This window comes from Ictalurus furcatus, chromosome 28 (genome assembly GCF_023375685.1).
Source record: "Ictalurus furcatus strain D&B chromosome 28, Billie_1.0, whole genome shotgun sequence".
Taxonomy (NCBI): domain Eukaryota; kingdom Metazoa; phylum Chordata; class Actinopteri; order Siluriformes; family Ictaluridae; genus Ictalurus; species Ictalurus furcatus.
The window spans coordinates 11558979-11572171 of record NC_071282.1 but is presented as its reverse complement, the minus strand read 5'-3'; the positions used below and the strand labels follow the sequence as shown (position 1 = coordinate 11572171).

The 13193-nt window shown below is 41.6% G+C and overlaps 1 protein-coding gene across 2 annotated transcripts in view; it reads right to left on the bottom strand.

The window, feature by feature from the left end:
• Positions 1-443: 443 nt before the first annotated feature.
• Positions 444-13193, bottom strand: part of usp2b (ubiquitin specific peptidase 2b) — a 55837-nt gene continuing 43087 nt past the window's right edge. For both annotated transcript variants that reach the window (XM_053618636.1, XM_053618637.1), the window contains 11 exons: positions 7638-7688; positions 7378-7501; positions 6066-6177; positions 5764-5877; positions 3956-4020; positions 3723-3826; positions 3549-3626; positions 3159-3237; positions 2558-2665; positions 2257-2377; positions 444-2098 (listed from right to left, as the gene is read on the bottom strand). In XM_053618636.1, the coding sequence (XP_053474611.1) occupies positions 2014-2098; positions 2257-2377; positions 2558-2665; positions 3159-3237; positions 3549-3626; positions 3723-3826; positions 3956-4020; positions 5764-5877; positions 6066-6177; positions 7378-7501; positions 7638-7688 (1041 nt within the window). In that variant the 3' untranslated portion in view covers positions 444-2013. The remainder of the gene's footprint in view (positions 2099-2256; positions 2378-2557; positions 2666-3158; positions 3238-3548; positions 3627-3722; positions 3827-3955; positions 4021-5763; positions 5878-6065; positions 6178-7377; positions 7502-7637; positions 7689-13193) is intronic.

Genomic DNA, 13193 nt, shown 5'->3' with positions numbered 1-13193 from the left:
ATTGTGTAGGTCCATATTGTGCCACCAAAACAGCTCTGACCCATCGAGGCATGGACTCCACAAGACCTCTGAAGGTGTGCTGTGGTATCTGGCTCCAAGACGTTAGCGGCTCCTTCAAGTCCTGTAAGTTGTGAGGTGGATCAGACTTGCTTGTCCGACACGTCCCACAGATGCTCAATCGGATTGAGATCTGGGAAATTTGGAGGCCAAGTCAGCACCTTGAACTGTGTTATGTTCCTCAAACCGTTCCTGATCAATTTGTGCAGTGTAACAGCAACACTGTTGCCAATAAGGAGTGTACTTGTTCTGCAACAATGTTTAGGTAGGCAATACGTGTCAAAGTAACATCCACATGAATGCCAAGACCCAAGGTTTCTCAGCAGAACCTAGAGCATCACACTGTCATTGACAATAATAGAAAAAGGAGACCCAAATACGCTTGATTTGGTCAAATTGGTTAATTTATTCATATGTACATCTATCTGGCTTTTAAAAAGCCAAACATACTTGACATGTGGAGCCCCATGGACAGGAAGGACTCATTCTGTGTGAGTCACATGATTGTGACTCACTCACTCACTCACTTACATACATACATACATACATACATACATACACTGTACTTCATAAATAAAATATCACACCATCTGTATCTCTCTCTCACACACACACACACACACTCTCTCTCTCTCTCTCTCTCTTTCTCAAACAGACAATGCGCACAGATACACCAGGTGGCTCCTTGTGCTGTAAAACCTGCTTTCACATGAAAGTGAATCCTGTGGTCACAAAATAAAACAAAACCAGCATTGCAAAGATGAGCTCCACTAGGGGGCGACTCATCTCCTCTGTTTTGGAAAAGTAGTTAAAAAAAAAAAAAAAAAAGAAACAAAACAAAATGGAGTACAAAACATTCCATGTTCCCCAAAAGCTTGATGACATTTGCTTCTGGAGTTATAAAGCAAGTTAACAAGTAATGGATGCCTATCTAAAAAAAAAAATCTTTTCCATAAATATCCCAGAACTACATCCAGTTCTTCAGTAGTTACACAGGCATACAAAAACAAAACAAAACAAACAACCCCATCATCCATATGGTTTGGGACACAGTATGATCTAACTACAAATCATAAAGTATACAGTAAGACCCAATCATTATGAATAGGCCAGATGCTGATGATAATAAAATGCCCACCTTTTGACTTAGATTGTGTAGCTGAACAGTGCAGTGTGAAGCAAATACTGTAAATGAAGATATGGGCAGATATGTATTTATGAAAAAGATTTCGGGTGAGACATATTTTCATTAGCGCTTGTGCAAAACTAAAGATACCAAGCATGTCATATTACATTTGGGGTAAAAAATAAAATAAATAAAGACTGGAAAATTAAATTTTTACTTGAACCACTCACTGTTGTGACTCATAATCAGATCCAGAGTCTCAAAATGAAAAACATTAAAATACCAGAATAAATTAGTCACAATGCAGTCGTGATGACTGACTGTAGAGGAACAAAGAGCTCCAGGTACACAGTGCATAGTTCTTTGACATCCGTCTTCACACACACCCACACACACACCCACACACACACCCACACACACCCACACACACACCCACACACACACCCACACACACACCCACACACACACCCACACACACACCCACACACACACCCACACACACACCCACACACCCACACACACACCCGGTCCTGCTCATTGTGAGAGGTAGTGTTCCAGTTGCTTTCTTTCTTCATACAAGGAGTGTTTTCATCCCCATCCCTTTAGCAGCGGCAGTCTACATCCAGTGGAATACAGGATGAGGAAGCCCTTATACCAGAGCTTGTTTAGGGCTGTGTCTGAAATCATGTCCTAGGCAAGTGAAGTCTTAAAAACAATCTCATGTTGTGGCTCAAAGCACAGCTATTGCTGAGGTTTAGTCTCAAGTCCAGGCCAGCGTTTAGCCCCATGTTGATCCCAGAATCCTTCTTTAGGCCGGAGACGAGGCTGGATCACAAGCGCGAGGAGTTAGCAAGCTCGTAGAACAGCACGTAGGCATCACTGCTGCGCACTTGGCTGGAGGACATAGGGCTCACCCTAAAAACAAAAGAGAGAGGATATGTAAACGTGTGCATATTTTGGATGCTGAGCACAACACGTCTCTGATATCTGACGTTAAAGATGAACAGCGCTTCGGGACAGTGTGGTACTCTCAACTACTCAACTATACAATCATGAGCTTTTCGGTGAGTTACCTGGAGTCGTTGTACGAGTACCACTCTCCTGTGGAAGGGTTGCGGCAGTATGCTGTGTAATGGCCACCCAGTGTGGTGCCTGTGTGATTAGACACTGCATACAGGTTATACACGGAGTGCGCTAGACGAATAAAAGGAAAGAGAGATTAAAATACACTTCACTGAACCTCCTGAAGTACATCAGATTCTGTCTTATATACTGCTCTTGATTAAACAAAAATGCCACCGCTTATTAAATTAAAATCAAGTATAATTATGCGTTTGAATGAAGTATAAAAGGATGACGGGATACTATACGTACTGCTGTTGTCTGAAGCGAACTCGCACAGGTCCAGCTCTTTGATGGGAAAGTTGACGAACGTAGAGAGTTTGGCGGTTTTCAGGCGAGCCTCAGAGAATCGCTTTAGATCTGAACCGGCCAGAGAGTTAAGGACCAACAGGCATGTATGCAGCACATATACCAGTCCCTCCAGGATGTTGCGATCGCAGAAATGAACGCAAAAATCAAGCAAACTCCACGATATTCGGAGGAGCTTGCGATTATTCAAAAATGCTTGAGGATTTGGGCCAAGACGCTTCATGTGACGTCGTCACAGTGGACATTCAGTCAGAGCCCTGTTTGACTCGCATGCGTTGAACAGGAGTACAGATAAAAGGTCTCATTTACAGACAAACGTCGCTGCTAAAAACGTGACTACAGTTTCACCAATTCCAGTCGCTTTCCGAGAAAGAAAGAAAGAAAATAAATAAATCACCGCAAAATTTGAAAAAGAGCTGCAGAAAAATCAATCACTGTATGTACACAACTCTCACATTATTTCATGTTGGTGTGGATGTTTTATGTTAAATTATGTGCAGAACTGGTGATAATTTGCTTGGCAGAGTGATTTCAGAAAGGATACGAAGCACCAGGACTTTGGGAAATTTCTGAATGGTGAATTTCTTCGTGCATTTCCGCCTGGCTTTACACCTTTGGCATGTCTGTGTGAGAGAGAGAGAAAGAGAGAGGGAGAGAGAGAGAGAGAGAGAGAGAAAGGAAGGGAGAGAGAGAGAGAGAGAGAGATCAGGGTAAGACAACAAAAAGAGAAACTAAACATTCTCTTAGAGCATGGGATTATTTCAGTTTAGTCCTGGGCCACATCAAACTGCCTTAAACTGTATGTTAAAAAGTTCTATAGATATAACGACACATTAACATCAAATGGACATTTGCACGATTAGACACAAGTAATACCTAGAGTATTTAGTACGTACACACACACACACACACACACCGTAGTACAAACACTTACTGGTTTCTCATTCCCATCCAGTACATCTTCCTTGGTGAAAAGCCGGAGGCAGTCGATCAGCATCACCTCTCCAGAGCTCTACAGCAGGAAGAGAGTAGAGTTAAGACACACTTTGACCCAGGGAACTCCAACCTGTCTGTGTTTATGTGTCTGTGTTCGAGAGTGTGTGTTTACCTTGGCAATAGGTAGAGACAGATCCCAGAACGGATCGAATACAGTGGAGCAGAAGCCACACTCGCTGCAGGTCAGTGTACTCTTCAGCTGGCCAACAAACAGATCTGTGGGAAAAGACCAAAGCACACATTAGCAATCCACACACACACACACACACACACACACACACACACACACACACACACACACACACACACACACACACACACACCAACTTCTTTAGTCGCACTCACCAACTACTTTGCTGTCTTCTCTCTCCAGGTACTTGTTCCACATTCTCTTGGCTTTCTCGTCATCCCTGAGGAGTGCACGCGCACACGCGCACACGCACACACACACACACACACAGTAAGAATGTGATCTCAAGACTACAGTCATTAGATATAGTCCAGTCAAAGCAGGGTTCTTAGATTTTTTCTAGCCAGTGACACCATCTTGCATAATTTCCCTTCCTTTATGATCAGAACAGATGTATTTCATGTAAATAATCCAGCTGTTAAAACAGCAAATGTGTTTTGCCATATTTATCAGTCCATACAGTTTTTTTTTGTGATCGTTGTGGCCAAATATTCATGAATTTTCTGTGGCTGTTTTCAAAATTTTTACGATGCAACTTGCGGAGTTTTTTGTGCCTCTTTTGTGGAAAACTACTTGAATTGGCGAAATTGCAATCGCAGGGAATTGTTTTGCACGGCCTTTCACAGTGACGTTTGGTGGTAAATGAGACCTTTTATCTGTATTCATATTCAATGCACATGAATCGAAGAGGGCTTTGGCTGAACATGTGTTGTGATGACGTCACATGACATGTCTTGGCCCAAATCTGCAGTACTTTCGAAACATTGCAAACATAGAGTTTGCTTGAGTTTTTTTCATTTGTTCATTTCTGTGAATGCAAAAATCTTAGAGGGACTGATTTATTAATTGGTTTCACTGGAGCCTGTTATTCCCGCAATTCATCCACAGAACTTTTGCTAAAAACAATTCAGATAAATTAGATGACATACTGAAATGACATTAATTACACTTGCGTTTCATTTATTTAAAAGTTGGGCTTTCAGTTTATGTTAATTATAGCCAACTCAGTTTGGGATTAATTTTGGTTAGCCAGCTAATGCTATCACAGTCATAGTTTAACTAATATTAGCCACTAGCCATCTGTCATTACCTAGCTAAACATTATACAACCCGTACTTAAATATATCTAAATCTGCTAGCATGCTAGTGTTAGTGAGTTAGCCAACATACTGGAAAGTTTGTAAGTGAATAATTTCCTTGAAGCTAGGTCAGGTCATTGCATAAAATTGCCTTAAAATTACATAAAGTCTCTTGGGGTGTGTGTGTGTGTGTTTGTGTGTGTGTGTGAGCTAGGAAATAGTTAACTAGCTAGACTTTAACAAGAATTTTCCTTTAGCCCACGCAGGGGTTTCATCCACTCAGACTGGAGTTTTAAATTGTTGGTCTTAGGTCCTCCAGCTACATATTACTAACTGTGCATACTACATACTAAATTCGACAGTACTTGACAGTAATCTATAAACCAGTAAACCAGTAAACCAGTAAAATGTAATCTGAAAAGTATCCCTTGGCTTTATGGACCTCAGTTTAAGAACATACATTTAATACATGTCAAAATTTTGCAGCCAGGGACCTCTTTAACTGGAAAATAAATTCCCTGGACCTCCTCAGTAAAGACATTCAAAAAATTCTAATATTAGGCTGATTATTTGAATGCTTCACAGATGACTGTGGCATTGCTGAGGTTGGAAGTTGCGGTCTGACTTGTTTATGAGTTACTGAGGTTTAGATTAAACCCAGTGACCAGTCAAACTGGCTAAGAACTGCAAGAGCACAATAATACATATAATAACTCTGATAACAGTGGACTGTGATTCCAGTCTCTGTACCAAAACAAACAAACAAACAAACAAACAAACAAACAAATCAGGGAGGCCCTATCTCTGCTTCATGGACCCTGCGGACACCACTTTGAGAACCACTGGGGTGAGAGTAATCGTAGGAATCATAAGCGTGCGCTTACGAGAGGTGGTCGTAAGCATCCTCTGTGGGCGCTCTGGGCCTCAGTGACCCTCGGTTCACTTCGTTATGGAGCCCGTCCAGGAGGAAGCGCAGGAACTCCTGAGCATCCTGCTGACTGTGACGCAGAGAGAGAAAGATATGAGAAAGGAGAAGCAGTGAAATCGAACACGTTGTACTATCAGATGGATCAGTACAGGCTAATATTTCAGTTAGTTCATTAATCATTTAATTGAGGTCACAGCGAGTATAGGTAAAGCTAATTAGCGCATTCTGACGTGTCTTATCTGAAGAGTAGAGACTTACTTGTAGCCCATGAAGCGCGGAGCGTACTTCTGAATCTGAGTCTTAAAGTCAGAGGGGCTGATGGCGTCGTTGCTCGCTGATGTCCACAGTGTCTGAGTCAGCTTGGCAAACTCTGAAAACGCATAAATGAATATTATGAAAATTCAAATCGTATTTGAATACTTTCTAAATCTAAGGCTAAATCTACATTAATCTGAATAAATTTGAAAACGCAGCATTTTCTCAACGTTTTGGCCTTCTGTCCATACTTTTCGAACACACTCTCGCACGTTTGAAAACGCTGTTTTCACGTTGTAGTGTGGACTGAGAAAACGGAGGTATTCAAAAACTATGACTTAAGCTGTGTTCGACTTCGGCTGCCGCTGGATGTAACCGTTTGGCGAGAGTTGCAGCTTGCAGTCGGGGGAGCCGTCGCTTCCCATAGTGATGCTCGTGCGGCGTTTGCTTTCTTTATCGCAGACGAAGAGGATTAGACGTAATATTTCTCAGATAAACAGACGTCTGAATTTTACATGTAGCAAACAAACACTTTTCCCTGAATAAGTTAATACAGTAAGCGTACGTCAACATTAATCTGGATGAATTTGAAAAGGCATCTTTTTCTTGGAAAACACTCTCCCAAATGAATGAATCTGAAAATTTTCGTTTTTACGTTGGAGTGCAGACTGAGAAAACGGAGGTGTTCAAAAAAGATGACACATTCAACTCAAAACAAACAAGCTGGTGGACGATGTTGTACTGCAGATGTTGCACCGGCTGTCCAGTCTGATAGCTTTTTTAAACATTAATGTCACTTTGTACAACCTTCAGATTGCGTTTTTAAATAAACGCCTGGCGGCAATGACGCAGGCCAGAGCTTCTTACGTTTTTACACATGTGCAGCATAGGGATGTGAGTGTTTTCAGACATGTCAGTGTGGATGAGCAATTTTTGGAAAACGTTTGAAAACGCCAGTGTACACGAAGAGCGTTTTAAAACAAAAAGGCAGTTTTCAGATCTATCCGGATTAATCTGGAAGTGGCCTAAATCTACATCCGGAGTGCTATATACATCAAATCGAACTGAATACTTCAAAACATTTCAGGTGGAAATATATTAGGCCTCCACATCCACTGCCAAATGACTGAAAACTATATGTTTTACCAACAGAAAAAAATCCCGACATAGGCAATAAAAATTAGAATTTTTACAGGAACGTTTACGGTCCTCACGATAAGATTTCGATGAATCAAAATCTAACTGTGAGAACCCTAAAAATTCTCACCCCCTATCTGACTCCTACTGAGTGTCATGCAGCTGCATGTGCACATACCCTCCATTAGAGCCGCTTTGGCCCTGCAGTTGTTGTTGAGGTCGGTACGGTGTGTGTTGCGCAGACAGTAGTCACGCAGGTCGTGCGTGTTACTCAGACACTGCAGAATGGAGTTCATGAAGCACTGTGGAAAGAGTGAGCAATTCAGTTGTCATCAATAATCCATGTCATAAATAATCAATGGGATAATAAATGTTTTCCAAGCTAACCTTTGGGTGGTAATTTATGCAGTAATGTATGCATTCATGTTGAATACTTACAGTGTTCCCCAGGTTCCTTAGACCCACAAGTCCTTGAGCGTTCTTGGAGTTCTATGTGAGTGAGGACACAAAGAAATAGAGAGGAGGGTTACTAGTCAAGCGTAGGCAACCACAAACACTTTCCAGCCAATATAGCTTTATAACACGAAAGCTTGAGTGGATTGAGCCTACGTGTCTCAGTCAGTATGTTTACATGGACAACAATAATTTTATTGTTAAATATTAACCCGATTAAGACAATACTCTGATTAAGAAACTACAGTGTAAACAGCTATTATCGTGGGAGTGTGTGAGAGTTTTCACCGCATTTTGCGACAGGACACGTACACACACGGCAGCGCTCAGCCGTTTGACGGCAAACAAGAGAGCACGGCTGCATCCACAACCATGTACTTACCTACTATATAGTAGGAGAAATACATGCATCTCCGCTACTATATTGTAAGAAGTATGCGGTTTGGGACGCATGTGGTTTTGGCTTCAAGCAGTCGTCTATCTGCACGTACAGCATGACAAATAATTAAGTGCACTTGAAGCTTTCGTAAAATTAAAAATGAAACACCCAAAACTGTATACAGTACCATAACGAAGACGAACTGTATGTTGATATGTGAAATTCTGGAGGGAACGTCGGGCGACGTGGCGTGAGGACGTAAAGATGTGTGCTGTTAATTGATCTATGTTCTATAACATGTAAAACAAGAACATGAAAGGAGTATTCTAAAAGCGAATCATGTACACACCTTAATCAGAATATTGTCTTATTCAGAATAAGGTCAATAATTAGATTACTGCTGTCCATGTAAACATAGTCACTGAGTGCTCAGAAGTGGCCGAATGTGGTATCTCAGTAGTTAAAGATTCTACACTAGTGACTGAAAGGTTGTGCGTTGTTGCTGCTGCTGTCGGTTCCTTGAACAATGCCCTTAACCCTCAACTTATCCGCTCAATTCTTTTTGTATTTCGCGTTTGCATAAAACCGCCTCCCAACTTATAAATCTGTTAACAGAAAAACTGTTGGATACATTTCATAACCAAAGCAGATATGAGGGAAATATTGGTGTCATGTTAATAATTAGTGTGAATCGAATGCTATAAGCTTAGTGATACAGGCACTGGTGTAGGAATGAGCGTGCTTTAATGGTGATGGACATCGATGCTGGAGACAGCCTGTGTGTGAGCTGTGAGCTTTGATTGCTCCAAACAGCATGTGGGCAGATTTGAAGAGAGACCCCCCGCTGGTCATCACTTCTACTAAACAAACAGGCTCCATCTGCCGCATCACAACATGCGCGGCAACAAAAACAACAAACTGTTTATTAAACCGAGGATTAGTGTACAGTAGAAGAACGGCTGTGCCGATATAACTCTAGCTATGGTGGCAAAGCTTGTGCCGATATTCTGACAGTTAGCTGAAAACACACACACACACACACACACACACACACACACACACACACAGTGTCCAAACCATACAAAGACTTTCATGTGCATTGGTGATGCTACATTGTCAGTTCTTGCTCAAAAGAAGGAGTTTATTAGAATCTAGGGTGGACGAACCATAAATCCATTAGCTAGCCCAGTAGGCAAGTAAAAGCTCTCACATGCTGAACAGGCTTCCTGCAGAAACCTCACTGACTAGGCTAAAAAACAGTAGCTAATGTAATGGAATAATATATGGGGAGCTAGATAGTGAGTTAAGTGCATTAATACGGGTTCGGGGAAGCAGACGAGTTTACGATTGTTATCCTCTTCAAAGCAAATGCTTCAAACATGTTTTCATGCAAAATTGAACTAGCAATTCACCAATGTTTTGGCAATGAGCCTGCACTGAATGTGAATATATTATTCAAACTGGACTAGATTCGTTATGCGTACTATTTAATTAGTCTAGATCTGCTGTCAGCCAAACATCACTGCTCAAACTATACTAACAACATCAAGGTGTGTCGCACCGCTGTGAAGCACTTTAAATTTAACACATTAAACTTAACCTGCAAATAAAAAACACTTGTTTTCTAAAGGTTAATAAGGAGTATGTTTTTTTTTTTTTTGCTCTGTTTCTGGTTGTTGAACCTTGTTATCCAATGCGCAACTACAAACAGAAAACCAACAGGATCACGAACAACTGGCAGAATGTATTCTCAAGAACCGTCTGCATTTGTTTATGGACAAGATGTCAATGTACAGTTGGTTTAAAAATGTTACAGTGCAGTTCAGTGAACCATCATAATGCTACACATGATATAGTTCACAGTACAGTTCAGTGAAAATCAACCGGTTCATGCTTATCTAATATCACGTCTGGAACTACCGCAGATTTCCAGGTATAGTTCCAGTCGATTGAAAACCAACAGGTTAGGGCACTACTGCAGCTTTCCAGACAGACTCATGGCCAGTTCTAGGTATACACAGCACCTTCCTAAATACCTGCATTTTCTCTGATTAAATGCCAACGCTAATGACAAACCATGTTCATGACCTATTACAATGTGGAAAAGGTTCTCACACTTGCAGAGTAAAACACTGTGTTGTTAACTTGTTAAATTGACATTAAGCTAGTTTATTTAGATTGAACTAAACCCCCGCCCCCCCGAGCTTAATGTGTAGGATCCTGTTTGACCCTGATAGGTTTAGTCATGCAACTTAGTCACTCCATACAAACCAACAGCAACAGCTCGAGCCTCTCACACCTCCACAGTAATCAGTTGCCTCGTTCGAGCGCCTCTGGCTACTGCACCCAAACTCCCTCCCACACCCAAACTCGAATACGAGGATTTTCTGTTCATCAGGGTGGAGGTGTGTGTCAGCATGTATTCAGACCAAATGTCATCATCATGCTCATAGGAATGCATGACAATTTTCACCCTGTGGAATTGGAATGGGCTGGCCCCTGTCAAGAATGTCGCTTTCGTTTAAAAAAAAAAAACAACAAAAAAACAACTAAAAGTGCCAAAAGGCTTTCGTTTGGTCACTGAAGTAAACGTTATTGCTAAGGCTAGCAGTGGAAACACCGCACAAAGACATCACTACATTAATCCAGTATACAGAAGGATAGAAGCGTCTCACAGTTTTGAACTTGTGTGGATGTTTAGCTGGTTTCCATTACAAAACCTGCAGGGTTCCTTTTAGTTATTGAGGTTAAGGTTAGGTTTAGGCATTAATTAACTGTATTAATATTTATGTTAATAGAAGGTTCTCACAAGGATAGCAAGACAAATGTGTGTATGTGTATATTTATGTGTGTTTGTGTGTACGAGACCTAGGACTCCTTCTGCTGTATTACCCGCCAGTTTTCATGGTGTATTATGACAGAGGGCTAAGCCAAGGAGCAGCCTGTTGGCACTGCCACTGGGAGGGCGCATTGCTCCATTCTCTCATTGGGCAGTGGCAGAGTAGCGGAGAAACTGATTGGACTCGATCCTGAAAGCTGAGGGCTCTATGCAAATTGGTTGGCAAGAACCGAAAGACGGTAAGGAGGAACATTGTGTCCTTAACCTGAGATTATACAACATGTCGTCACATGTAGTCTAAAGAGGGCGTATGGTGCCAACCGGCTTCACTTTCAATCCCACACACACACACACACACACACACACACACACACACACACACACACACACACACAGAGCCAAGAGAGCATGTGGTCAAACGCTCAAACAAGTCCATGGCTGCTACTATAGCCCCATCACGAGTCATCCACATTGATATAGAAATAAAAAGAGGACGCTTTTCTTGGGCAGATTTCTGTATGAACAATGCACAACGCCATGGTGAGCAGAAAGAGCATAGATATAGAGAGATGAGTTCTATATCTAAAGAAAGTGCCTGACTAATAATGCACATTCCTCCAGAAGTGAGCCTCTCAGCTGCCCACCGAATCATCTGGATTATGTAACAGCATGCTCTCCTTGTTGCAAGAATACAGGAACAAAGCTCAGGCTTTTATGTGAAATGAAATGCTTTTTATAACTACAGCAAAGGCAAGTCAGCTTACTGCCAGGCAGCCCTGCTGATAAGACTTCCCAAATAAAAGCTTGAACATGTTCAAGCAAGGTCAAGTAATTTCTGCAATGTGAGTGTGCACAGGCAAAGTCAAACTCACGACGCGATGCAAACTGGACTGACCTTCACATCTAGTGCGTGTTTGGAAAAGGATGTTATCTGATATGGAACACAGCACATGATGTGCTATTCACAGTGAAATATTTCTGCCGTCATGTCATTACATTAAGCGTTCTCTAAGTACAAACAAACAATCAGTTCCTGTTGAGTCCTGCTCCTTTAAATCGCATTTTAGTCTTTTCCCCGCTCATATTATTCTGCTGAAAGGCTTGTTAACGAACTAATGAAGTGACTCAGATGTGTCAGAGCAGAGAGAATATTAAATGTACCATTTACGAGGACTAGTAAAAGGATAAACCTGTGCTCCGGTGTCATCATTATTAATTATCCATTAATCATCCCTGGTACAGGTACAGGTGCATTTTCTCCCTTAGGTACACACAATGTCAGCATACCCTCAAAAGTACAATGCTCGTCCATAAGGTCCAATTACGTCCCTTAATGACGTTCCCTACAATTATGTTCCCCTAACTGTAAGTATAAATGTTGTACCACTGAGGGCACCAGCCTAGCAACAAGTGTTTGTACCTTAAAATCCCAGTGTAGTAATTTTTTTCTGAAAGTACCTGCACAGCATATGTACACTGTTAGTATAAAGCTACTAAGAATTAGAATAAGAATCCCATATTTTATTTTATTTTTTAGATTTAAAACTATCGATCGCTTGCTCGTCTAAGGTGCATGCCTCTTCTTATACCAATGGTAAGGTTAATTTTTCTACTTCTGGTTAACACTGTAATAGCTCCATACACCCACACTGTCAGAAAAAAAAGTATTATGCAGTAACACAAAATAAATGTATGGTCAAACGGTACATCAGGGGTCCTTAGAGTTCAACTGTACACCTTAACATCTCATAAAATGATGAAAGTAGCGAACAATAGCGAAGTGGTTAAGATGTTGGACTTCTGGTTAGAAGGTTGTGAGTTCAAATCCAAGCACTGCCACAGTTGGGCCCTTGAGCAAGGCCTTTAACCCTCAACTGCTCAGTTGTATAAATTAGATAATTGTAAGTCATTCTGGATAAAAGCGTCTGCCAAGTGCTGTAATGTAATGTAACACTGTGACAGTGTGAAACCATCTACAGATTCTGGGGAGTTTTAAAGGTATACTTCGTCTTGATACACACAACGGCCCTACCTGATAAGAGTTTAGACCTAAGCAGCAGTTTAGGGATTGAGTTTGAGTCTCGGTTTTCTCGGCGCAGAAGGACACGCGCAGTACGCGAGCGCGCAAAGCGTTACGCAGAGGAGATGCGTAACCAAACTCGGGGTGTAGAAACACAGCGCACTAACTCTTGCGCTCTCTAGTAGGCAGACGCGTAACGCACTAGTTCGTTTCACCTAACAGCTGATCACATGTTGAGACGATAACTGGTTACAGGTAGGATACAGCGTTTATTTGCGCGCATCAGGTCTGTGGTGCTGTGGA